Source organism: Balaenoptera acutorostrata, chromosome 1 (assembly GCF_949987535.1).
Source record: "Balaenoptera acutorostrata chromosome 1, mBalAcu1.1, whole genome shotgun sequence".
Taxonomy (NCBI): Eukaryota; Metazoa; Chordata; class Mammalia; order Artiodactyla; family Balaenopteridae; genus Balaenoptera; species Balaenoptera acutorostrata.
The window spans coordinates 117,957,486-117,984,817 of record NC_080064.1 but is presented as its reverse complement, the minus strand read 5'-3'; the positions used below and the strand labels follow the sequence as shown (position 1 = coordinate 117,984,817).

The 27,332-nt window shown below is 44.2% G+C and overlaps 3 protein-coding genes across 10 annotated transcripts in view; all 3 read left to right on the top strand.

Moving 5' to 3' along the window:
* The window catches only part of COPA (COPI coat complex subunit alpha), a 51,191-nt gene extending 48,453 nt beyond the window's left edge, over window positions 1–2,738 (top strand). For both annotated transcript variants that reach the window (XM_007171764.2, XM_057538530.1), the window contains exons 29-33: window positions 75–261; window positions 360–470; window positions 789–950; window positions 1,612–1,806; window positions 2,070–2,738. In XM_007171764.2, coding sequence (XP_007171826.1) covers window positions 75–261; window positions 360–470; window positions 789–950; window positions 1,612–1,806; window positions 2,070–2,129 — 715 coding nt within the window. In that variant the 3' untranslated portion in view covers window positions 2,130–2,738. The remainder of the gene's footprint in view (window positions 1–74; window positions 262–359; window positions 471–788; window positions 951–1,611; window positions 1,807–2,069) is intronic.
* A 3,193-nt stretch (window positions 2,739–5,931) lies between these two features.
* Window positions 5,932–11,483, top strand: PEX19 (peroxisomal biogenesis factor 19). Its single transcript, XM_007171765.3, has 8 exons — window positions 5,932–6,027; window positions 7,430–7,539; window positions 7,970–8,135; window positions 8,573–8,658; window positions 8,875–9,036; window positions 9,767–9,943; window positions 10,110–10,154; window positions 10,323–11,483. The coding sequence occupies exons 1-8, from the start codon at window positions 5,958–5,960 to the stop codon at window positions 10,404–10,406; spliced, it is 900 nt and encodes a 299-aa protein (XP_007171827.1). The 5' UTR covers window positions 5,932–5,957; the 3' UTR covers window positions 10,407–11,483.
* A 14,323-nt stretch (window positions 11,484–25,806) lies between these two features.
* The window catches only part of DCAF8 (DDB1 and CUL4 associated factor 8), a 42,599-nt gene continuing 41,073 nt past the window's right edge, over window positions 25,807–27,332 (top strand). For 2 of the 7 annotated variants that reach the window (XM_007171768.3, XM_007171771.2), the window contains exons 1-2: window positions 25,807–25,943; window positions 27,001–27,073. The gene's annotated coding sequence lies outside the window, so the exon portion shown is untranslated. The other 5 variants (XM_007171766.3, XM_007171767.2, XM_007171769.3 and 2 more) reach the window with 3 other exon arrangements.

Sequence of the window (27,332 nt, the reverse complement as noted above, 5' to 3'; positions counted from 1 at the left end):
TTGTGATCATGTTGCCAGAAGAAAAGGTTAAGTCCTAGTGGGCTCCTGATCATCCTGTCTTCTTTCTCTTTCAGGAAGGATGCAGGGCTGAAGAATGGTGTACCAGCTGTGGGCCTGAAGCTTAATGACCTCATCCAACGGTTGCAACTGTGCTACCAGCTCACCACAGTGGGCAAGTTTGAGGAGGCTGTGGAAAAATTCCGTTCCATTTTACTCAGTGTGCCACTTCTTGTTGTGGACAATAAACAGGAGACTGCAGAGGTAAGAGCAGTCACAGTGTCATAGTCATACTTGTCATAGTGCTGGGCACCCCCACCTTCTTGCTTCTCTACCATGACCTTCTTTTGCCCCCTCTCCAGGCTCAGCAGCTCATCACCATTTGCCGTGAGTACATTGTGGGTTTGTCCATGGAGATAGAAAGGAAGAAGCTGCCCAAAGAGTCTCTAGAACAGCAGAAGCGCATCTGTGAGGTAAGACCTCTGGGCCTCTAAGCAGTACAGAGGCGTCTTCCCTTTTACCCACTATTAGGTCTGAATTCTTTAGGTCTCAGTATGGGGAGTAAGAGAAATTTGGGCCCATTTCTGTGAGGAAAGGATATATTTCTCCACCCGTCTTCCTCATCTCATAAGTCCTCCATAACTAGGAGGCAGAAAATTTCTCTGCTTTATAGCCAGTCCTGTTTTTATTTGGTTGTTTTGCTGTGTTTCTAATGCATATGTGACCCCTTATAAATGACCTATCCCAGCTTTAGCATCAGCATGGCATGTGTTCCTCCTTCTGTCCACCAGATGGCAGCCTATTTCACCCACTCAAACCTGCAGCCAGTGCACATGATCCTGGTGCTACGTACAGCCCTCAACCTCTTCTTCAAGCTCAAGAACTTTAAGACTGCTGCCACCTTTGCTCGGCGCCTGTTGGAACTCGGGCCCAAGCCGGAGGTGGCTCAACAGGTATATGGGAACTCCTTTAGTGAGCGTAGGGGAACTAGATCTGCTGTTACGTGGAGGGAGTCGAAGACCAAGGTCCTTGTCTCTGAAACAAGGTGCTGTATAACAGCATTCAACAAAAAGAGCCAGCAAAATACCATCGTCTACTTACTGGCATGGGGACCTCCTTTTGTTCCCGGAAACTGAACTAATATCTTACTCAGGCATGGCACCACTGTGAGAGTGTGACCTGCAATATGGAACAGGCCCTCTGTACCTGAAAATCAACCCAGTGCTGTCCTCAAGTTCTAGATTTCCCCTCACCACCACCACTAGCCTCCATATACATGTCCCATTACTTGTGTTTTCCAAAAGCTTTCCATTTATGCAGTGAAAGCCAGTTTTAACCCTCTCAGGGCTAACCCTGAGAATCCTCAGACTTAGTGGAGGAGTGTGGGTCTAGATCCATGGAGCCACTTTGGGACAGAGAAGGAGAAAGCCTGAGACAACAGGAATGGCAACTGTCACCCCTTCACATATGACCTGTACAGAGGACGTATTCTGTATTCATCCAGTACGATTGCATCTACATCAAAGAAACTACTAATCCATGGTGGTGAGATCATTTGAGTGGTGGTGTGCAGCTTTCAGTCCTCTTAAATAAAATATTCCTTCACTCTTTTAGACCCGCAAAATCCTGTCTGCCTGTGAGAAGAACCCCACAGATGCCTACCAGCTCAATTATGACATGCACAACCCTTTTGACATCTGTGCTGCATCTTATCGGCCCATCTACCGTGGAAAGCCAGTGGAGAAATGTCCACTCAGTGGGGCCTGCTATTCGCCTGAGTTCAAGGGTCAGATCTGCAGGGTCACTACAGTAAGTACTGTCCTTGAGAAATACATCTAGAATTCTGTCTTGAGGGAAGGACCAACTAGCATGTTGGTCCTTTTTGTCTCCTGTATTTCCCCCTCACACCTTGAGGCAGTGACCCTGGAGAAGGGTAGAACTTCCCACTGTTCCTTCCAGGCAGTAGCAATAACAAAGCACTCTACTGTGCTCACTGAGGTGTGGAGGGAGTAGGCTTTCTAGGCTTCTCACCCTCACAAATCCCTAACTTTTTTCTATTTCTTCTTCCATAGGTGACAGAGATTGGCAAAGATGTGATTGGTTTAAGGATCAGCCCTCTGCAGTTTCGCTAAGGCCTGCTTCATGTGTGTAGGGTTAAGCACCATGTTTTCCCGCAGACAGTTAGTCTTTATATCCTTCTAACTCCTTCTTCCTCAGCTACCCTTCATATTATTGATGTCTAGCTCTCTCTACCCTAAAACCTCATGTCCTTTTCTCTTCTTCTATGGCTAATCAAAATGTCTAAACCTGACTTTTTTTTTTTTTTTTTTGCCTCTGAGGACCTCTCATCTCAAGGTAACTACAGTTGTGGTCACGATTTGCCTTGCCTTCCCAGCTTAGATCTTTCAAAGAATATTTGTGATGAACATTTGTGAAATAAATTCCTTCCATATTTATTCCTTCCCTGCCCACCACCTTTGTGTACTTTTTGTTAGAAAGGAATGAGATGTAATAAATAGGATAGCATCTTTTACTCAGTCATAACAAGCTGTTAGCCATCCCCATTTTCCTTGGGCATTGAAACTCCTAGGCAGATATCCTCTGTGTGGCCAGAAACTTAAAGTCTGAGAAGACACTATTTGATTTTCCAGAAATGCACATCACTTTTTGTTGACTTGTCCTTTACTTAGATTGTTCTTGTATTTTGTTTCTCACACTAAATAAAGTAAATTTCTACGAGAGTTTTGTGGCTTGCCATTTGTTTCCTGGACACTCTCATGTTTCTACTTACTCCGTGTAGCTGCCCCATCAAAGCAGATACCTTTCCTTCAATAATTATTTTTAATTACAAAGGTAATAAATACCTATTTGTTTTTTAAAGTACATATTTTTCATAGGATATAGTGAAGTGCTGTGAGAATGGTAGAAAGCAAGTAGTTCCCCTATTCCATTATTGACTGCAACCTTCCATCTATTGCTAGTTATAGAGTGTATTCATTGAGCACCTGCCATGTACTTGGTACTGTTCTAGATGTTTTACATGATATATATGTGGTTAATTAGTAATACATTGTATATAGTACAGCAATTACAATGGCAATACAGAATTTTGCTTGTCATGTACTAAGATTAATTCCGTAGAGGGATGTACTGTGCCTTTGATTAAAATATATACTTTTTTTCATTTTAAATTCATGTTTTCAATAAACAATACATTTATATAGTTCAGAAATCAGTAAATGTAAAAAGCTGTTCTGTAACATCTTCCTCCCACCCTTTTCGTCAGCCACCCAGTTCCTGTCGCCTTCCCCAAAACAGGTAACTGCCGTTGTTAGCTTCCTTATATCCTGCCAGAGATTTTTTGATGTATAAACAAGCAGATATGAATATGTTCTTCCCTATCCCCATGTTATACCTAAATGGAAGCACACTAATGATTTTAAGTTGCCTTGTTATTCATGGATATGTGAGTTATTTCCAGTCTTTGGATATTATAAACAGTGCTGCAGTGAACAACTTGAACATACATTGGACAGGTGTGGAAAGTGAATCTGAGGATAAACTATAAGTGTAATTCCTGCTGTCAAAGAGGGCAGGGCTTTGTATCTTTTTAGCTTTAAAAGATACTTTCTTAAACAGAATCCCCAAATGAAGCCTGCCCTCTCAAAAATTTGCACACTATTTTCATAACACTTTCTCAAGTTATAAACTTTCTTTCTGTAACCATAGGCAAGTTGATGAAAAATTTTGGCAAAATGGCAAAAATTTTTTGTAAGTTTAAAATAAATTATAAAATTAATTTTGCATACCAACATAAACATTCTGAACTGAGGGATATGAAAAAAGTGGACAATCCTCATGAAGTTTATGTAATTGGGGAAACAAAATGGATACATGTGGAATAATTAAATACCAGGCAAGAATTTGAAGTTGGTTAATAAACAGTAGAGAACCATTAAGTCCTTACTTGAGAGAGTGATATAAAGAAAATGCTGTAAAATACTGTTGTGCAACAGTGTTCACTATACATGAAAGGTGGGAGGTGAGTAAATACTGAGATGAGGTGTTAGGCTTATCAATAATAAAGCAAGTTTAAGAAATAGTGCAAAGGAAGAATCATGCTTATTTTCGACTCCATCTTAATTCTCTTATTTACCATCTGATGTTTTCCTTATTAACATACTTATATTACCATATTAATGTAAAGCCAATATAAATACCTGTAACGTGTGCTTGATATAGTCATATTAGAGATAACACATGTAAGCAGTTTGGAGTTGAATGAGAAAGTTAACCTGGAATAGATGTTACAGGTGTTTGGGAGAAAGAGATTAATCAGGGAAGGATTAGATTATAGAAGTTTAGAAGTGAAAATGACCTTAGAGTCCCAAATTTAATGTTACATATTTGTAATATGAGTCCTAGAGTGGTGAAGGGTTTTGAACAAAACAATTTAATGACAGAGTTCGGACTGGAATTTAGGTCTTCTGACTCCAGAATGTTTTCTCCCAAGTCACAGTACTTGTGCCTGGAAGAACACAGTAGGTTTTGCACAGGTATGATTTTAAAAGTCTGTGCCCTATGTGTCAAGGAAAGAGTAAGTACCTAAACTGGTGCTCGACACAAGTACTCAAGTGTGTGTTTAGGAAGCTAAGGCTGAAAGTCATGAAGTAACTTTTTTCATTTAGATGTGATTTCTCCCTTTTAAACTTTATGGTACTTTATCCTTACTTCTTATAAGACACTTAACCTTGTGCCATACTTACTGTGTGTATGTCTAATCCTACCTCCCGCCTAATCCCCAGTCAACTACGTTAACAGCAAGGGCTGGTTCTGATTTCTCTCTCTGCCCTCCACTGTGCCCAGCATAGGATATTAAACAACAGCAGATGCCTTCCAAGTGCTGAGATAGGTTTGTCTCAGGCAGTTGATGCATTCTCACAGATCTGAATAGAACAATTCCAGAGGAGGGAAGGGATGTCTGGAGTTGTCTTTATCTGAGCCTCCTCCAACTACACTCGATTGAGTTCTGCGTAGAGAAAAGGAGATAGATCAGGGAAGACAGGTCTATTACCACTACATTCCAATTGCCTCCTTGCTTAGTCCAAGGTCCAAGAGTCGCTTTTTCTGCCTGATTTAATTAACTAACATTGAGTTCTAAATTCTTGGCACTGTTGACAGTTTTAATGGGATGCAGGGAAATCAGAGACAGCCACTAGATTCTGCAGAGAAACATGCCTCATTAGGGCCTGGGAAAGCAAAGAGCAGCCAATGAGTGCCCAAGTTTTAGTCCCTAGCCTAGGAGCTGGGGATGCAGCAGTGAACACGACAGATGAAAATCCTTGCTGTCACGGTGCTTAAATTCCAAGGGGCTTGAGAGGATATAATAACGATAAATAAGTAAAATATATAGTATGTCAGATAGTGGTAAGAGTTGAGAAAAAGAGGAAAAGTGGATAGGAAGTGTATATGTGTGTGTCGGAGGGGTTGCAATTTTATTTAGTGAGGCCGAATAAGGCATTTCAGAGAAGATGACGTTTGAGTAAAATACTGAGGGAAGTGAGAGGAAACTAGCATGTTGGGTGTGCCGTTAACTGTCGTTATTTATTACACATGCACAGCTTCTGGCTGTTCGTAGTAGGCAGTTTGTCCCAATTTGGCCTACCCACAGTTCAGGAAGAAATAATAAGCCAGGTAATGCGGGCAGTTCAAAGAAAGGAGGCCAAGCCAGTAAGAAACCTGGCAGAAGGTAACAGTGAATTCCCCTCTGTTGGTTCTACGTTCCTAGAGAAAGAGAGGAAGAAAAAAAGAAAAAGAAAAAAAAATCGAAGCTTCCTGTCCCTTTAAAAATGGCGGCCCGGCACGGGCCAACAATGCCATTGGTTGCACGAGGCAGAGGGGGCGGGCGCGGGGGGTGGGGCGCGGAGTCCTGCCTCCTACGGCACGGCGGAGGTGGCAAGATGGCCGCGGCTGAGGAGGAAGGTGGTGTTGGGGCTGAAGCCGACCGGGAATTGGAAGAGCTGCTGGAAAGTAAGAGCCCGTAATGGGAAAGGCCCGAAGGGGGCGGGTGTAAGGATCCCTTCAGGGGGTTAGGTGAACCTGAGGTATTTGGGGCGGAGCAGGAGAGGTTCTCCAAAGGTTGGTCGGCGGCGGAGAGTCTGCGACCCCCGAGATAGTCTCTGGGTCACCCTCTCCTTCCTCCGCGGCGGGAGCTGAGGAGCTCGCTTTGGGTCCCTGAGCGGCCCAGACCGTTGATCTCCTTGCCGGAGGGGAAACTAACCCAGAGGACGATGTTTCACGATCCCGCTCCAAACTCCCCTTACTTTAGTAAGTTCTTAAAGTCTGACTTTTTCCCCTTCGGTCCTCGGTGGGCCGCGAACCGGACATCCACGGATTGCTTCCATTACCTCTTAGCGAGCCCGAAGTGCGTCCTTCTGTGCACTGTCCCGTTCTCCTTAACACGGAAGACACGCCTTTTCTTCTCCCAGTCCTTTTCACCTTTCTCTCACCAGGCCCCTTTCCAGTTCTTTCATCATGTCAGAGCTCAAACACACTGCCTTCCCATTATTTTGAAAAACAGGGTGAGACGGCCTCTGGGGAAGACAGTTCACCCTCTTAAAAGAGGGTGGCTGTACTTTTCCTCCTTAGCCCTGTTTCTTGCCCAGAGTGGGGCCGCTGCCCTCCCCTTACACTTAGAGTCTGGCAAGCAGAATGGTGGTGAGGACACAGGCTTTTCAGGGAAGAGGTGAATATTTTTTGTCTCTTGCTCAGTCACAGACAGAGTGGGCAGGCAGAAAGATGAACAGAAATCGTGAGAAGTGCTAAGTGACTGTGTGAGTCTGCGGAGAGGAGGCCAGAGGGAGCTCTAAGAGCTTTGGGGAGGGAGAGTGGATCTGGAAGATACGAGAGTTCAGTGCCCTCCCGTGGAGTGTAATATGGAGTCTCTCAGTTCGTACTAGTACCAGGAGCCATGGGAAGCTGGGTGAAACATCTTGTGGCTTCAGCTCTCTTGCCAAAGATTATTCCCTTTAGGGCTCCAGAATGAGTTCAGGGGGTTAAGGACATCTGTGTTCTCTGCTCCCCTTGGATATCTGTATGGGATTTCTAGGAGTCATTAAAGAATGGCAGGGAAGGCACTGTATAGATGGAGATGTCTCTGCAGAAGTTTTAACTCTCTTCTCCCAGCTCTGAGAGAGATGCTTGTTCCACCTTAAGAGATTTCTTCCCCTTTGATCACAATAAATTAGGTAATGGGGAGGGAAGTGGGAGGCTTATTGAGGGGTGGGTCAGGAGAGGGAGACTCAAAAAAAGGAGAAAATTTTAGGAAAGTTGACAGTTTGAAAGATTGTTCTCTTAATGCTTTGCCCAGAAACCCCCCAGCCTTGCATCCTCATCCATCCCCAAATACGCGCCGTGTTTCTTGTTTCTGAAGGTGCTCTTGATGATTTCGATAAGGCCAAACCCTCTCCAGCACCCCCTCCTACCACCACAGCCCCTGATGCTTCGGGGTCGCAGAAGAGATCGCCGGGAGATACTGCCAAAGTATAAATTCCACCCACTTAAGGGATGGGGGGGGGGAATGGGCATGCAGCTCTGAGCAGAGGTTGGGCAGGCCCCTGTGGGCCAGAGGGGAGTTGGGGGAGGTGCCTTGGCCTCACATTGCTGAGTGCTCTTGCAGGCCTCAGTCCTTGTGAAACAGGGACTTGAGATTGAGTAGAGGGATCTCAAGGAAGTTCTTTAAGAAAAGAGCAGATTTAAATGGTTGGATTGGGAATGACACTCCATACCGTTCCCTCAGTGGCCAGATGCCTTTTTGCTGCTCTCAGTAAGAGAGGTAGTCAGAATGTCCAGTGGAGGTGGGTAGGAGGGAAGCACTGCATTTCCCAGAGCCACTGCCTGTGACTTCTGTCAGAGGCCATGTGCAGTGGGGTGCCAAGTAAGAGATGCACTTAGGCCCCGTTCTCCCCTGCAGGATGCCCTCTTCGCCTCCCAAGAGAAGTTTTTCCAGGAACTGTTTGACAGCGAGCTGGCTTCCCAAGCCACTGCAGAGTTTGAGAAAGCAATGAAGGAGTTGGCTGAGGAAGAGCCCCACCTGGTAGAGCAGTTCCAAAAGCTCTCAGAGGCTGCTGGGAGAGTAGGTGAGGAGGGGGCCCCAGACAACTGGAAATGTCTGAACAAACCTCTTAGGTCATTGTTGATTGAGAACACCAAACTTTGTAAAGTTGACAGCAATTATGATACCACTGCCATGGGATGGGGGAGGAGATGGGAGGAGGCATGAGACCCTGTTTAATGAAAGGCGTGAGATAAGTTGGAAAGTAACAGAAAAGATTATTAAAAAGTGACCATTTTAAAGGTCACAGTGTTAACGTGGGTATCATTGTGGAGAACAAACGGACACACGGTCCATGTAGATTTGTGAAAATAACTATGAAGATAACCATAGAATATTCAAAGATTTGGAGTGCTACTGATTCACTAATAAACGCTCCATATCCAAGCCGGTAACCAGGTCAGTCTAGGCAAGCAAACGGTTAAAATCCTAAATGACCTTGGCTCTTTTCATCTCTCCTAGGCAGTGATGCGACTTCCCAACAAGAATTCACTTCTTGCCTAAAGGAGACATTAAGTGGACTAGCCAAGAATGCCACTGACCTTCAGGTGAGGGGGAAGAGATAGGGAAACACAAGGGGCCCACTCCCAGACACTTCACCAAGCAGAGTCTCAAAAGGCAGACTCTCTTGGGTATCATCTCAAGTCTGTCCCTGCCTGACTACTTTGCTACAGGCAAGTTTAAATAGTTCTTTCCCACCTGAAAGGTTGGTGAGCATCCCAAGAAGGTAGTATACTTGCTCACCTCCCTCCTGTCCTTTCTAGAACTCTGGCATGTCAGAAGAGGAGCTGACCAAGGCCATGGAAGGGCTGGGCATGGACGAAGGAGACGGGGAAGGGACCATCCTCCCCATCATGCAGAGTATCATGCAGAACCTCCTGTCCAAGGATGTGCTGTACCCGTCACTGAAGGAGATCACAGAAAAGGTTTGTGAACTTCTGTTTATGCTTTTCCTCTTTGTTCCCCATTGTATCAACTCCTGTGAGCTGCTTTGTCTATTTAGAGCCTGCAGAGATAGAGTAACTCAAGTGTACAGGTTCATCTATTTTTTTCTCCTTTATTTATTTGGAGGGGGAGAGTTAGGGAGGAGTTGTATCTCCAAGAGAATAAAGCTACCATACTGAGGATGTTTAAGGTAGAAGGGGAAATCCGTCAGCTCTAGTTTTCTGTAAATTGGTGTAAGTCTCAGTTGTTGTCTGATCAACCTTTCTTGCATTTCCAACTTCATTCATTTCTCCAATAAGGTTTCACTGAGGATTTACTGGCTTTATGCTGTGCACAATTTTAAGAGTAGTTTAAATGATGGTCTCTGCCATCACAGAGCTTATAGTGTCACTGAAGAGATTTTTAAAGGTTGTTAAAACAAACAAAAAAGAAGGAATATGTGACAGAGATCATATGTGGCCCTTAAAGCCTCAAATATTTACTATCTGGCTCTTCACAGAAAAAGTTTGCTGTCCTCTGGTGACCGTAAATGCTAGCATAGCCAGGTGATCTGATTGAAGTCAGTGCTACTTCTCATGCTGAACTCGCTTATTTAGCTTTTCCTTCTCCTATGTTCCTGTCCCCTTCATGTTTTATTCTTCCTCATATTTTATTGCCCTTACTTATTCACTGTTCACTTACTTCCTCCCCACCCATTCTCTCTTTGCTTAGTATCCAGAATGGTTGCAGACTCACCGAGAATCTCTACCTCCAGAGCAGTTTGAAAAATATCAGGAACAACACAGTGTCATGGGCAAAATATGTGAGCAGTTTGAGGCAGAAACCCCCACAGATAGTGAGGGCACTCAAAAGGCTCGCTTTGAGGTGGTGCTGGATCTCATGCAGCAGGTAAGACCTCCTCTTGCCGTCTGCCCGCTGCTGCTGTCTGCTTGCGTGTTCAGTGGAGGAGGTGTCCTGGAAGGATGCCTCCCTGCCCAGCCAAGGTGGAGGAGGGAGCACAGGAGAGGCCACATAGCATGGTCTTATCTCTTGTTCCTCTTTCCTTCTTTTCCAGCTGCAGGATTTGGGCCATCCTCCAAAAGAGCTTGCTGGGGAGATGGTGAGTATACCTTCTCATATACTTTAATCTGAGCCCCAGTTTCCAGTATTTTGTAACCTTTAGTGATTCCACCTAAGGTGATGATTGTGGCTGCTGGGGATGGACCTTCAAAAGCTCTAACTTTCTGAAATAGGAGGAGTTATCTGAGTCCCTTCATCTCTTCCCCAGCCTCCTGGCCTCAACTTTGACCTGGATGCCCTCAATCTCTCGGGCCCACCAGGTGCCAATGGCGAACAGTGTCTGATCATGTGAAACACAACATGCTTTCTTCCCTGATTCCCAGCCGTGGGGGAACGTCTGGAGTCAGCAGCACCACTGGGAGCTGAGGCAGGAGTGTCGTCTACAGGAGTGGTCTGCCCACTGCCATCTGTCATCCCACCCAAGATTGTGCCATACCAGCTGAGGCTTTTTCTCTGTCCTTCTAGGAATAAGGCCTGTTCTGCAGATCATTTCTGTGAACCCTTTCCATTGTGGTTTCTGCTGCTAGCAAAGGCCCAGCTACCTACCAGGTGAAGGAAGGCGTCCCTTTTGGGGCATGCACCTTCTTTCCTCTCCCAAAATCATGTTATACAGGGCCACACTGAGTTCAGTTTTGTACCCAGGGCCTTCGTGCCTTGTCTCTACTCCCTGGCTTGGACCTGGGGAGCAGGGACAGAGTCCTAGGACTCTATATTTCTATAGTTCTCTTGGGCAGCACCTGTGGGAATGAATGGGGAGAAACTTAGCCTGGGCTGGGGGTTTAGGTCTGTCACCACACCCTCTTGCCTTCAGACTGTTCTGAATTCCCTGAAGGGAAAGTAAGTGGGGGGGCTTTTGCATCTAAAAATGCTACTCTTTCACAGTAGGTTGAAATAGAATCCCTGGGATTCTCCTCTCTCCAGGTACAGAGTCCTCAACTCCCTGTACCAGCCTGAGAACTCAAGTAGCTGCCCTGTTCTTTCTATAATGCTATGTGATCTGGGTGAACTCAGCCCTTGACCTTCCTTTACCCCCTGCCTCTCCTCTCATCTCTCTATTTTAAATACCTCTTTATTCCAACCCTTCTCTGAGCCCACACTGTGGCAAAGAAGGGTCCATCCTGTTTCCCCTCATCTAGTCCATCCACCACCCTCACTGGCCCCCCTATCTCCCTGGCAAATGTATATAATTATAGTGTCAGGTCTAGGAAATGAATTACGGTTCTTCCCCAGATACATTTTGGCTTATTTGAGACATCTCATTCGTTTGAATCCTGTTCACTGATTCAGGGAGGTAGCTTGGGAAAGGTGGGGTGGGATGCAGCCTGGGTCCTTTTTCCTGACTAATAAATATTCTGAGTGAGGGATTGTAGCCTGTTTTTCATCCAAGTCTTTTCCTAATCTTCCTCAGCTTCTCTAAGCTGCCGTGTGAAGAATGTTAGCATAACATTGCATTGCTGGGTTCTACCACCATTTCCCTTCCCCAGCTCAGTCTGCACCCCAGTTGGCAAAGGAGACTGAATGGGCCATCTTTCCTCATTTTCTCTGAATATTTCAATTTGGGAAGCCCTTCGATTGGTATTGTATTTTAACATTTCACAGTATTATTATTAATGTTAGTAATACATTGTTAACATGTTTACTAAATTATTTTTCTTTGAGCTGACCTTGCTCTTCTCTGTGGGAACCAGTGAATCTGTAGACCTTGGCTGCCACATGTTGGTGGATACTCTGGTCAGACCAGCTGGCTGTCCTGGTTCAGCACTCAGAAAATAACTTCCAGAGCAAATTCGTACTTATCATTTGTGGCACTCTGAGCTCCTGACATGTCACTTTCCCTTGGGTTAAGACTTTTCACCCCTTAAGATCCCACACATTCTGTGGTATTGGCGAGGAAGGAAATGTTCTTAAGACCTAAGGCTGTTCGGGAAGGTCCAGCCACTGTACCTTAGAGTACAGAAGAGCCCGGGTCTGAATCTGAGACTCCTCTCCTCTGCAAGAGATGGGAAAGTACAGGCAGAGTTGTGATGATGGTCACAGGACGTGAATGGCCAAAATTCTCTCCTTATAACTCTAGCCAAAAACTGGATGAGGAAAGAGAAAAAGGAGGGAAGAACTAAAGGGCCTTGCGCCTTGAACTATGTGCCAGTTTTCCTCTACACATTCTCACTTCTGCTGGCCTGGCCAGGGCTTACACCAGGAACCTAAACAGATGCCACCTTAGTTTTGTTCCCAAGCCATTCATTTTCATTTTGATTTTGATTGAACATGAACAAATTGACCTCAGGTTACTCTCTGTTCCAAAAATACTATTTGAATTATTCTAGGACTTGTGGAAAGATGGAGCGGTCCTTCTCAAACTGTGGTTAGGGACCAGGTTTTTTTGTTTTATAAGTATCCTGTCCTTTGTCCACCAATATGTGTTCCATATGCGCAGTTCACACTGTGGGCTACCCACCACACAAGTTTGACAACACCAAACTGACCAGACCTCTTCCGCAGGATAAGGCCACTGATCATGCATTTGGATATTATAGCAGTCAAAATGCTAGGGACTTCCCTGGCAGTCCAATGGTTAGGACTCCGAGCTTCCACTGCAGGGGTCATGGATGGGTTCGATACCTGGTTGGGGAACTAAGATCCCACATGCCCCACGGCGTGGCCAAATAAATAAATAAATAAATAAAAATGCTAAAAGGTTTCTGAACACATTGAATTTCTAACTCATTCTTATCGCAGACTGGTGAAAAACTGTTCACAGACCAGTACAAATTTCCAACCACCTGAGTAGCACTGCTCTGGGGCCCTCAGTCTCTCCACAGCTGCATCAGCCAAAGGGATACATTTCTATACTTGTTCCATGTGAGGGTTGCTTCTACTGAACCTTTTCTTCAGCAAGAATGTGTCACTGTAAGGACGTTTCTAGTATTTTTCTAGCCTTCCTTTGCTGCTTAAAATAACCATCACAAAGCTTAGGTTTAAGCTGTATGTTAAGTGTTTATGCTGCTCTCAAACTTTAAAGGAAGTGCCCCTTTGTTCCAAAATTCTGTACATTAGAAAACAAATTTGTGATTGTTTGGATGGTTTAATGAATTAAGAATCAAGTTAGTACTGTGATAATCATGTTCCTATGATTCTGGAACATCCTGGCAGGGGCCCCATGAGGTGCTTATAATGTGCTGTTGAGATGGCTTTTTGGGAGCTTGGGAGAAACGATGGCCCACAGTAAATGAAGTAGAGATGACAGACCATATGAAAAAGGATCAAAAGGCTTAGAGGAAGTATGCATGCAAGAATGAATGTATATTTCACTGGAAAACCCACCTGCTGACTATGTTTCTCAGGAGGGCCTCAGGAAAATTTTTTATAAAGGAAAGTCACTAATGAAGGGGTCACCCGCATGTTTGAGAAGTTAAGAAGTGGTTGTCTCTGTGGGTCGAGGCTGATGGAAGAGGATGTTTAAGAACTGGTTTCCCTGGTAGTGGTGGGGATAATAGGATCCTAGCATTTGGCCCTGATAGCAGAGGCCAAATGGCAACATTTAACTCTCAGAAGCAGGGTGGGTGAATTTCCATAAGGGCAGCATAGTCAAAGTGGGGGTGGCTAATGGAACGTGGCTGGTCTTAGGGACCATATAGATGGACAGTCAAGTAGGGTATTGATTTACATATAACTAAGAGTGACCAAGAATGGTTGAACAGAAGGCTGAGGTCAGTAACTTCAATGAAAAGTCACAATTCCTTGCCTAGTTTATAGACCTGAGACAGTTCTCAGACTCAATCTATCAATTGAATGCACAATTTACTTAGTTAACCATAAACTAGCGAAAGAAGACTACCCAAATTTTTTGAGTTGGAAAACCAGGGATACGGGGTCTGAGTTGACACTGATACCAGGGACCCAGAGCACCATCACGGTACCTCCCATTCCTGCATCCCACCCCCCCCACCTCACCCCAATTACAGCAGGAAAATATAGGGTCAGATAATAAATGGAGTGCTTGCCCAGGTCTGTCTCACAGTGGGTCCAAAAATCCACTTTACGGTCATTTATCCAGTTTCCCTAGGTAATCAGAATGGACATACTTGGCCGTTGTCAGAGAGCCCAAGTAGAAGTCCCTGAAACTGCACTCGCACCTGTGCCAAAATAGTAAATAAAAAGTAATATTGCATTCTGGGGGAAATGGCAGCAATTCGTTACACTCTTAAAAACTTCAAAGGATGCAGGGGTGTTGGTCCCCATCATATCCTCATTTAGTTTCACCATTCTGGTCCTTGCAAACATTGGGTGGGATGTAGTGGACTACAATGGACTGCTGTAAACTTAAGCAATTCGTCCTGATTGTAATCCTGTGATGGATGTATTTTCTTTTTTTCTTACTTTTTTTTTTTGCATTGTAACTTCATAATATGATTTTATACATTTATTATGAGAAATAGAATAGAAAAGCAGCCACTGGCAAGTAGGAGCTGTTCTGGCCCTTACAACTAGGTCTCGATATTTTTCTGTTGAACACAACCAATTTTACATCAGACAAGTTTCATCTCTGGCCTGTGTAGATAACGAGACTCTTCACCTGCAAACACATGTTGAGCCCACACTCAGTCTGAGAAAACATCAGCTCTCTTTCCTGGTGTCAGGACTTAAGGAAGCTCAAGTTCTTGATGTCTCATCACAGAAAGAATTCAGTGAGAGACAAAGTGATAGGTAAGACGTGGATTTATTTAGAGAAACACACTCCACAGACAGAGTGTGGGCCATCTCAGAAGGCCAGAGGCCAGATGTATTTTCTTTACTGGATAGTGATACAGCCTCTGGTATATTATGTGGCTATTAATATGTACCATCTGGCCTTTTTTACAGAAAGTTTCCTGATCTAGTGAATATATTCTTTCAATACTAATCAGGAAGACGTATCAGAAGCAGTTGGAGTCGCAAGTGATGGGTAACAGTATACATTCACAGTTCTTTTTTTTTAAATATTTTATTATTTTTATTTATTTATTTGGTTGCACCAGGTCTTAGTTGTGGCAGGCGGGCTCCTTAGTTGTGGCTCGCCGGCTCCTTAGTTGTGGCATGCGAACTCTTAGTTGCGGCATGCATGCGAGATCTAGTTCCCTGACCAGGGATCAAACCCGGGCCCCCTGCATTGGGAGCTTGGAGTCTTAACCACTGCGCCACCAGGGAAGTCCCTGTGTTCACAGTTTTGATCTAGAGCTATGTTAAGTTTTCTCTCTTTCACAGTATAGTCCAAAAGGACCTGGATATTCTGTAGAATATCACATTTGTTTGCTTTATTAAGCTTATGCTACTCAGGTATTAAGGATATGCTAATCAGATCTGAGGAACAAGCAGTGTCAAGCATTCTGGATTCCTTGGTGAGACACATACACTCCAGAGGGTGAGAAATTCTTCAAAAGATGCAGGGCCCTGCCATGTTGGTTAGGTTTTTAGGTGTCCAGTGATCTGTAGCATTCTGGGACATCCTCTCTAGTAAAGATAAGTTATTGTATCTTGTGTCTTTTACCATAAGAAAGTAGCACAATACCTTGGTAGGCATATTCCAGTTTTGGAGGCAGCATATTTTTGAACCTGGGAATGCAAGAAAGGCTTCTACAGCAGGTCCAGCCTATGATGCAAGCAGTCCTGCTGCTTGGGCCATAAGACCCGGAAAATTCCATGGTACTAGAGGTATCTGTGGTAGGAAAATACATGTGTGGATTCTCTGGCAATCCACAGTAGGAGAGTTCCAGCACAGACCTCTCGGGTTCTGGAGTAAGTTGATGCTTCCTGCAGTAGAGAAAGTTTCACCATTGCAAAGCATCTCCTGGCATACTGTTAGGTCCTGATAGAGATTCAGTGACTAACCACAAAATATCAAGTGACTATGTGACCAGTTGCCCATATAAACAGCCTGTTATTGTCAGATGTGCCAAATCATAAGATTGGGTGGATACAATAGCAATATATATTACAATGGAAATTGTACAGTTTGGAAGAAGCCCAAGCAGATTTGGCACAAGTAAGTTAAATTGAACAAAGGGCCCCGGGCCTCCATATTACCTACATCTGTTGCACTAATACCTTTCTCTTAGCTCATGCCTATGGCAACATAAGAATTCCTTCAACCATTTGACAGAGGAGGAAAAAATCCAGGTCTGGTTTGTGGATGCTTTGGCTTGATCATGTTAGGGCAAGCCAAGTATGGACTACTGCTTCTCAACTGCCTTTTCCTGAGTGGTCCTGAAAGACAGTGATGAGGGGAACTTCTCTCAATGAGTAGGGCTTTAGGCAATTTACTTGACCATCTGCTTTGGAGAGAGAAGTGGCCGGAGGCAAGGATATACATGAACTCACAGTCAGTGAGCTGGTTGGTCAGAGGCCCAGAAGGAGCAAGATAGGAAAATGGGGTCTGGTGAAGAGCATTTGGGTGGATTTATGAGAGTGGGACTTATGAAAGTATTCAACAGAAGGGTGCTAAATAATAACTATGGATAGGATAATTTAGTTAGGACAATTTCAGCTATCCCAGTTTTTGCACAGTGTGTTTATAAATAGAATCACCACAGTGGCAGAGATGGAGGCTGTTTTTTTGGCCTATTAACATGGACTCTTCTCTTACCCAAGGCTGACTTAGCTCTGCTATTTCTAAATGTCCATCTTGTCAGCATCACAGAGCAATGCTGATCCCCTTGTTAAGTACCACTACTCAAGGAGAACAGCCTGCCATTTGGTGGCAAGTTGATTACATCAAACCTTTTCCATTCTGGAAAAGACAACAGTTTATTCTGATCAGGACTGATATATATTTTGCTTTGCTTATAAGTGCCTGAGTCAGTACTACCATCCAAGGACTCAGAGATGTTTGATTTACCAGCACTGGGTCCTACATAATAATGCCTTGGAACAAGGTACCCACTTAATGGCAAAGCAGGTACAGCAACAGGCACATGACAGCGGGATCCACTGTTCCTACCAAACACCTTATCACCCAGAAGCCTCTGACCTGGTACAGTAGTGAGATGGTCTTTTGAAGGTGCATTTGTGGTGCCAGCAAGGATGGAGTGCTGTCCTTCACAATACAGTATAAACCTATATGACCATAATAGGGTGCTTTATCCCCAAGAGGTAGAATTCATGGACTCTGCAACCAAGGGGTGGAAATAGGAGTGACCCTATTCAACATCACTTCCAGTGATCCACTTGAGGAATTTGTACTTTCTAGGAGTCCCTGCAACTTTAAATTCTGTGGGTCTGGAAGTCCTGTTTCTCAGAGTGGGGATGCTTCTACCAGGCACAGCATAAGAATCTCAATAAACTTAAAGGTATGGCTGTCATCTGGTCACTCTGGGCTCCTAATGTCAGCAAACTATCAGGCAAAGAAAGAAGTTGCCATACTGTCTGGGATAATTAACTCTGTTATGAGGAGGTAGGATTGCTGCTACATTATGAATGCAAGGGGGAAAGTGTTTGATGCACATGTGATCCCTGGGTTATCTTTTGGTCCTACTGTACGCAGTTTTAACTGTGAATAAGTAAACAATTATGGCCTGATAGGGCATGATCTCCAGGGGCCCAGAACCCTCAGGGATGACGGTCTGGATCACCCCATTAGGTAAGCCATCTAGACTAACAGAAGTTGTAGTCAAGAGGGAGATGAATCTGGAATGGGTGGCATAGAATGAAGATGATGAATATCATTTGCAGTTTCTGGACCAACTGCAGCAACTTGTGTTTCCAGAAATTGTGACTAACTTGACTGCTGCAGAAACTGCCTAGAGGGAGTGAACTTAATGTACAAAGCAAATGGATCTGAGCGGTGCTAGAGGTGAACTGTAGAAGACATTGTTGGTACCCTGTCCAGATCCCCTTTACCAGGAAGTGAGTGTCGGCTGCTAATAGCTCACTGCTGCATTTTCTTGAGAATCACCCTCTGCCAACAGGACCAACTTCTGGAAACTCCTGGAAGGTTGTGCCTTCCCAGGGATAACACCACAGCCAATGAAATGATGTCAGTTTCTGCAAAGAAGTCAGATGGGATTCTGATAGGGATTGCATTGTCAGTGATGATATGTAATCAGTAATTGTGTTATCGGCAAATGGTACTGGGGTACAAAATTCCTTCTTGCTTTCCTCAAGGTGGGACAAATGTGCCATTTATGTGCCAAGAGTTCACAGTGGAGGCTAAACTTACCTGCTGAACCCATATCTTTGCCTAACTTGCCCCCTCTCCTATCTTGCTTCCCTCACTCCACTCCAGCTTTTACTTGAGAGCACTCCCTCAATAAACCACTTGCACAGAATTCCTTTCTTGGACTCTGCTTCTAGGGAATCCAACCTAAGACAGGAGAATAGTGGCGGCAACTAAGAGATTTGAGTTTGACAGAAGGTAAAGCAAAGAGCAAAGGTGAGTTCAATTTGGGAATGTTAAGGTGCCATTGGCTGGAACAGAAGGGAACATCCTCAACCTGATAAAGTGCAACTACACAAAATCTACAGCTAACATCATACTTAAAGATCAGGAACAATACAAGGATGTCAGCTCTTCTAGTCAACATTATGCCAGAGGTTTTGGCCAGGACAATTAGGCAAGAAAAAGAAATAAAAGACATTGCGATTGGAAAGGGGAAAAAAAATGAAACTGTATTTGCAGATGGCATGATATAGGAAATCCTAAGGAAGCCACTAAAAAGCTATTAGAACTAATGAGTTCAGCGAGGTTGCAGGACTTAAGTTCAATATACAGAAATCAATTATATTCCTATGCATTTGCAGTGAACAATCCAAAAGTGAGACTAAGAAAACGTCCATTCACAAAAGCATCAAAAAGAATACTTGGGGGAGGCGACTTCCTTCGTGGTCCAGTGGGTAAGACTCCACCCTCCCAATGCAGGGGGCCCGGGTTCAATCCCTGGTCAGGGAACTAGATCCCACACGCGTGCCACAACAAAACGTTCACATGCTGTAACAAAGAGTTCACGTGTCACAACTAATGATCCCACATGCCACAAGGAAGATCCCACGTGCCGCAACTAAGACCTGGCGCAGCCAAAATAAATAAATTAATTAATTTTTTTTTTAAATGGAATACTTGGGAGGGGGGAGAATAGGAATACATTTAACAAAAGAAGTGCAAAACTATACTGTTAAAACTACAAAACATTGTTGAAAGAAGGAAGATGTAAATAAATGGAAAAACACCCCATGTTCATGGAGCACGAGACTTACCATTGTTAAAATGTCCATACATGTCTTCCTCGACTTACGATGGGATTACGTCCTGATAAACCCATCATAAATTGAAAATATCTTAAGCCAATACATTTAATACGCTTAACCTACCAAACATTATAGCTTAGCCTAGTCTACTTTAAACATGCTAAGAATACTTACATTAGCCTGCAGTTGGGCAAAACCAGCTCACACAAAGCCTGTTTTATAATAAGGTGTTGAATATCTCATGTAATTTATTGAATACTGTACTGAAAGTGAAAAAGAATGGTTGCAAGTGTATTGGTTGTTTACCCTCGTGATCGCGTGGCTGACTGGGAGCTGTGGCTCACTGCTGCTGCCCAGCGTCATGAGAGAGGATCATACCGCTAACCCAGGAAAAGATCAAAAGTCAAAATACAGTTTTTACTAAATGTTTAACACATACACACCACCATAAAGTAAAACAATTGTAAGTCAAACCATTGTCAGTTGGGGACTGTCTGTACTCCCTATCTCCATACTCAATGCAATCCTTATCAGAACCCCAACTGAATTCTTTGTGGAAATTGACTAGCTAATCCTAAAATTCATATGGAATCACAGTGGACTCAGGATAAGAAAATAATCCTGAAAAAAGCAATGGTAATCAAAACAATGTGGTGATGGCACATAGCTAGAACAGACATAGATACCAGTGGAGTATAATTAAGAGTCCAGAAATAAACCCATACATCTATGGTCAACTGAGTTTTTACAAAGGTGCCAAAACCATCCAATGAGGAAAGAATATTCTTTTCAACAATTGTGCTGGGACAACTAGATAGCCACATGGAAAAGAATGAGTTCAATCCTTACTTCACACCATAGGCAAAAATTAACTCAAAATAATTTAAACACCTAAAAGTAATAACTAAAACCATAAAGATCTTAGAATAACACATAGGGGTAAAGCCTTCATAATTCTGGATTTGGCTAAGAATGATTAGATAGGACACCAAAAGCATGAGCAACAAAAGAAAAAATAAATAAATAAATTGGACCCCATCAAAATTAAAAAGTTTGTGCTTCAAAGGACACCATCAAAAAATTGCAAAGAGGGCTTCCCTGGTGGTGCAGTGGTTGAGAATCTGCCTGCCAATGCAGGGAACACGGGTTCGAGCCCTGGTCTGGGAAGATCCCACATGCCGCGGAGCAACTACGCCCGTGAGCCACAATTACTGAGCCTACGTGTCTGGAGCCTGTGCTCCGCAACGAGAGAGGCCGCGATAATGAGAGGCCCACGCGCCGCGATGAAGAGTGGCCCCCACTTGCCACGACTAGAGAAAGCCCTCGCACAGAAACGAAGACCCAACACAGCCATAAATAAATAAATAAATAAATAAATAAATAAATAAAATCCAAAAGTTTAAAAAAAAAAATTGCAAAGACAACCCACAGAATGGGACAAAATATTTGGAAATCATGTAACTGATAAAGGATTTGTATCTAGAATATGTACTCTTATAACTCCATAATAAAAAGACAAATAACCCAATTTAAAAATGAGCAAAGGATTTGAATAGACATTTCTCCAAAGAAGACAAAAACGTCCAATAAACACATGAAAAGATGCTTGACGTTGGTAGTCATCAGGGAAGTGCAAATCAAAACCACAGTGAGATACCGCTTCACACCCATTAGGATGTCTAGAGTCAAAAACTTAAAAAACATTGGCAAAGATGGGGAGAAACTAGAACCTTTATACACTGCTGTTGAATGTAAAATGGTACAACTGCTTTGAAAAGCAGTCTGTCAGTTCCTCAAGTGATTAAACATAGAGTTAACCGTATGACCCAGCAATTTCATTCCTAAGTATATACCCAAGAGAAATGAAATGAAACTTATGTCCACGCAGAAACTTATACATAAACGTTTATAGCAGCATTTTTCATAATAGCCGAAAGGCAGAAACAACCCTAACGTCCATCAACAGATAAACGGATGAACACGTACAATGGAATAATATTTGTCTATGAAAAAGAATGAAGTACTGATACATGCTGCAAAATGGATGAACTTCGAAAGCATGCTAAGTGAAATAAGCCGGTCACAAAAGGCCGCATACTATATGATTCCATTCATATGAAATTCCGGAATAGGGAGATCCATAGAGACAAAGTAGATTACTAGTTTCTTAGGGCTGGTGAGGGATAGGAAAATGGGGGGGGGGGCGGTGATACCTAAAGGGGACTGGGTTTCTTTTTGAGGTGATGAAAATGATTGAAAATTGACTGTGGTGATGGTTGCACATATCTGCGAATGTACCAAAAGCCATTCAATTGTACACTTTAAATGGATGAATTGTATGGTATGTGAATTTCATCTCAATAAAGCTGTTTTTTATTTATTTTTTAATTTTATTTATTTATTTTTGGCTGCGTTGGGTCTTCGTTGCTGCGCATGGGCTTTCTCTAGTTGTGGCGAGTGGGGGCTACTCTTCCTTGCGGTGCACATGTTTCTCATTGCGGATTGCGGTGGCTTCTCTTGTTGCAGAGTACAGGCTCTAGGCGCACGGGCTTCAGTAGTTGTGGCTCGCAGGCTCAGTAGTTGTGGCACACGGGCTTAGTTGCTCCACAGCATGTGGCATCTTCCTGGACCAGGGATCGAACCCGTGTCCCCTGCATTGGCAGGCGGATTCTTAACCACTGCGCCACCAGGGAAGTCCCCCAAAGCTGTTTTTTAAAAAGTGCCATTGGCTATCAGGTATGTCAGTCTAAAGCTTGAAGGAGAATCCTGATTTGGAAATAAAGGCGTAGGAGTCATCATTATGTGGATAGTAGTTTGGACTGTAAGAATGGATAAGATCACTTTGGAAAAAAATGTAGAATGAAGAGGAAGAGAATCTCATGAAATAAATGGTCAGAGAGATATAAATAGAACTATGGAATGTAGTGTCACAGAAATCAGTGGGATTGAATATCTAGAAGGGGTAATGATTATCACAACCTCAAACGCAATAGGAAAGCCCAAAATAAGAAAAAGAAGGGCTTCCCTGGTGGCGCAGTGGTTGAGAATCTGCCTGCCAATGCAGGAGACACGGGTTCGAGCCCTGGTCTGGGAAGATCCCACATGCCACGGAGCGACTAAGCCCGTGAGCCACAATTGCTGAGCCTGCGCGTCTGGAGCCTGTGCTCTGCAATGGGAGGGGCCGCGATAGTGAGAGGCCCGCGCACCGCGATGAAGAGTGGCCCCCACTTGCCGCAACTGGAGAAAGCCCTCGCACAGAAATGAAGACCCAACACAGCCATAAATAAAAAAAAATAAAATAAAATAAAAAATTAAAAAAAAAAACCAGCCCTCTCTGTTAAAAAAAAAAAAAAAGAAAAAAAAGAAAAAGAAGATTTGGTAATAGCAGTTGATTTGGTGGTAATAGCAATGGTGCCTATCAAAGCAGTGAGCACAGAAACCACACCACAGAGGGGGAGTCTTTTATCTCCATAGCTCCACGTTAGTCCCTCTTGTCAAGATCTTAAATAATCTCCATGTTTCCAAATCCAGTGGTCAATTTTCAGTCATCTTAGCCTCAAACTCTTAAACAGGAATGACAGTTTATAGTGCCCTTCTTGAAACATTTAAAAAATTTGTCTTCTAAGATCCCTTGTTCTCTTGGTTTTTAAATTCTATTTCCTTGTTGCTCCTTTTAAATAAATTTTGTCGGGTTTTCTGTCTGACCCCTACTAGTTGGTGTGCCTCAGGATTAGAGGGCTCAGTCTATAGAGTGCTTCTCTTTTCTTCCACATTAACTAAGTGAATGTTCCCCATCTAGTGCTTATCTATGCCATTTATACCTTAATAGCTCCCCAATTTATACCACCAATTGTCTCTTTTCCTATGAGCTTCAGATTCATATTTCAATTGTTTACTCAGTAGCTCCATTTGGAAATCTAATAGGCATCTCCAGTTTAACCTGTTTAAGATAGAACTGGACATTTTCCCCAAAAAAATTCTCCTTCTGAACCCCCGCCCCCACCCTGAGCTCTATGTCAGTAAATGGCATTACTATTTGTCCTGTTGCTTAAGTCAAAAAACCTGAGATATCTCGACTCTTTCTCTTGTACCCCATATTCAATCTATTAGCAAATCACCTCTGCCACCTTCAAAGTACATCTTGAATCCGACCACTTCCTACCACTTCAACTGCAGCAGTAGTCTTGCAGGTCTTCTGCAATAGCTTCCTAACTGGTCTTTCAGCTTCTATTTTGCCTCCCTGCCGGTAGTTCTCAAAGAATCAACCAGAATGAATCTCTTCATTTATAAATCAGATCATGTCACTCTTACTCAAAGCCCTCCATGGCTTTCTAGTACTCTTAGGATAAAATCCAAAGTCCCCTTCTTGGTCTATAACTCCATAAGTGATCTGGCTCCCATTGTGTTTCTCCAAACTAATTTCCTACCTGCTCTTTTGCCACATTAGCTTTCTTGCTGTTCTTTGAATACACCATACACTCAACCTTCAAGTCTTTTTACCTTACTGTTTCCTCTACCTGGAAGATTCTTTCTCTAGTGTGTATGACTTACTCTCTCACTTCAAATCTCTATTTAAATGTCACCTCAGCAGAGGGGCCTTCCCTGAACCCCGTATGTAGAAGAGCACACCTACTCAGGTAACCCACTTTTACCCTGCTTTATTTTCCTTTACAGTATTCTTCGTAATTTAATATTGTCTGTGTGCCCCTCTCCTCCCCCTACACTCCCAACCCTTGCGCTAATAAATAAGTTCCATGAATGCAGGAATCTTGGTTTGTTTTGTTCACTGCTGCAGCCTCAGTACCTAGAAGAGGGCCTTACACGTAGCAGGAATCCAATAGTTGTTGATGGAGTAAATGAAAGAATGAATAGAATGGTAGGGCACTAGATAGTTAACTTTGTGTCCTAGCCCTCCTAGGTGTTGGGGTTAAAAAGATGAAAAAAGACATAGCCCCTGCCCTTATAGAGCTTATATTCTAATAGTATTGTTAGATTACAAATATATAATTATAGGTTAAATGTTATAGGTAAAAAATGGTATGAAAAAATGCAGAGTGAGAGAACAGAGGAAGATGGTAGTGTACAATTTTAGTTGGAATAGTTAAGAGCCGTGTCTCTGAGGAAGTAGCATTTGGGTAGATATCTGATTAAGTGGACAGAACAAGTCTAGTAAAGATATGGTAGATGAACATTTCAATAAGAGGGAACAAGTGCAAAAGCCCTGGGGCTTCCATGCTTTGGTTGGAGTGACAACAAGAAGGCCAAAAGGGCTAGAGCAGTGCTAGGTAGTATGGGAGAAAATGAAATCAGAGAAATAGGTGCCACATCATGTAGGGCCTTCCTTGGAGGCCCTTTTGATCATTTTGATTTTTATTGTGTGATGGGAAGCTTTTGGAGGTTTTGAGCAGGCAATAATATGACCTGGCTTACATTTTAAAAGGTCACTGTGGCTGCCTTTATTTAACTAGCAGGGCAATAATGGAAGTACACAAACCAGCTAGGCGTCTATTGCAATAGTCTAGGTAATATATAATGACTTATAATAGGATGGTAGCGGTAGAGGAGGTGACAAGGAGCCTTTCACCCTGGCCTACTGGTTAGAAACCCCCTGGCCTGGCAGCTGGGAGTAACCTTTTCAGGGGCCTTCTGCACTCTTCCTTCAGGTGTCAGAATGAGGCAGAGTGTACATACCCCGTCCAATTCTTGGGCAACTTGCACACACTACCCCCCTTCAGAGAAAGAACCTCCTGAACAGTTTAGCTGCACCTCAGGCTTCTGAATCCCTTATTCAAAAATGGGAAAATGGAGGTCTCGGGGGTAAATGGCTCTCGTGGGTATAGAAACCACTTAACAAGGTCAACCCCAAAGGAAATGGGGTTTTCAGAAGAAACCTTCTGGAGAGAACTGCTTTTTCTCAGTATAAAAAAGCAGGGCAGGGGCTTCCCTGGTGGCGCAGTGGTTGAGAGTCCGCCTGCTAATGCAGGGGACACGGGTTCGCGCCCTGGTCTGGGAAGATCCCACGTGCCGCGGAGCGACTGGGCCCGTGAGCCATAACTACTGAGCCTGCGCGTCTGGAGCCTGTGCTCCGCAACAAGAGAGGCCGCGATAGTGAGAGGCCCGCGCACCGCGATGAAGAGTGGCCCCCGCTTGCCGCAACTAGAGAAAGCCCTAGCACAGAAACGAAGACCCAACATAGCAATCAATCAATCAATTAAAAAAAAAAAAAATCTTTAAAAAAAAAAAAAAACAGGGCAAAAATGGAGGTCGCCCAGGAGGTTGCCTGCCAGCCTGTTAGAAATGAAGCTGATTTCTACCACAATTCCGGGAGACGTCTAATTCGTATTTCTTTTCAGCATCAAAGTCAGCCGCCCGGAACACTGCGAAATCAACTTTGCCTCCTCAGTAATGCGCACGCGCCCCTCGCTCCGTTTTCCGTTGGTCTTAAGCCCCGCCCCCTATGCGTCCTTCGAGGAGGGCTGGGAGCGGAGAGCTCGCGCGACCGCTCTTCCCCCAGTCTTCTCCAGCACATCGTCGCAAACGGGGCCGGAAAGCGTGGCGGCGCAGGCGCAAGCGCAGAGAGCGGAGGCAGTGGTGGTGGCGGCCGCTGGCCAGTGTAAGATGGCGGCGGCGGTGGTGGCGGCAGTGGACAGGGCGGCTGGGCGTGGAACAGTCGGAGCAGCCTCTGGCAGAAGGATGACCCAAGACAGGAAGCGGGCTGCTGAGCCTCGCCGGCTCCCGTGCTTGTAACTGCCCCAGCCGGACACCCCCCCCTTGACCTACCCGGTCCGTGTCTCGTTCCGGCTTGGCCTGCCCCCCTCTCCCCTGGCCCAGTCCTCTTCAAGATAGGTTTGACTCCTTTCCCAAGCTCCCAGGGCTCAGGGTTTCTTCCCCTGACCTGAGTCACCGCCGGGAGGATTGGCTGCCTCTCCCTCAGGTCAGCCCCAGGGTTGCCCCCAGGAGCCTGCCCCGCAATCTACAGGGACGTCTTGCCTCGTCGGGTGACCCATTTGTGTGCGCTTTTCCCCCCTTTAGATTGGGGACGTGGCTCCCCCTGCGTTTCCCCGTCACCTCAGGACCACCGCGCAGTGTGCCCCCTCCCCCATCCCGAGTTCTCGGGCCCAGCACCTTGTACGGAAGGCCGAGGTCCAAGATTACCCCGCAGTCAGTTGTTGCTGTCTGTTCCTGTACCTTTTGTAATGTAATTCTCGTAGCCTGCCTCCCCTCACCCCTAAATCGTTCAGGACACCGTAGAACGGTCCCATTTGGTCCCTGTTAGTTGGAAAGCATCTGGTGGCTTGAGTTTCTGACTCATATGATTGTTGCTGGAGTCTCTGTAAACAAACCGGCATTAGCGCTATCACGTTCTCTCCGGGATTTCCCCGCTGCTCTGTGGCTTCTTGTTGAGAGGTTTGGTTAGGGGTTAGCGTTGAAAAGATTCAGGTTTTCCTTTTAAATGACTTCTACGTTTTAGTGGAGCTGGGAGATTACTTGCCTGGTTCCTTTAATTTCTGTAACTGTAAGTTATTTGTTCAGTAGTCAGAATTAGATAAATTACGGTGGTTCTAAATAGTTCTGAGGAGGTCTAAAAAATACTAACGTATTCATAAATATTTTTAATTATGTTTAGTAGAAGAGACACCTTTGCCATTTAAACTTTTAACTTTTCTCAGTCCTTCAGTGAATCAACAGACCTATTTTCTCAGGAGCTCAGCCTGGCCCTACTTCAGTGATAAAGGAGGAAAGGTGAGTAGGAGTTGAAGGCATTTAAATTCCTGAGTGCAAGACAGACCCTACCCTGGTGCTCAAGTGCTGACCACTAGTCATAAAATTCCTACCACAGTTTCCCAAAGAGTTGGGTATTGTTCTTGGCTTTGTTCCAGCTCTGGTTAAATTACTTTTACAAGTTTAATTGGCTCTGCGCCTCTTGACTTTCTGTCGTAAACTATTGCTGTATATTTTCACATGACTACAGTTACGCCTAAAAGTGAATGTATCTCCCTCT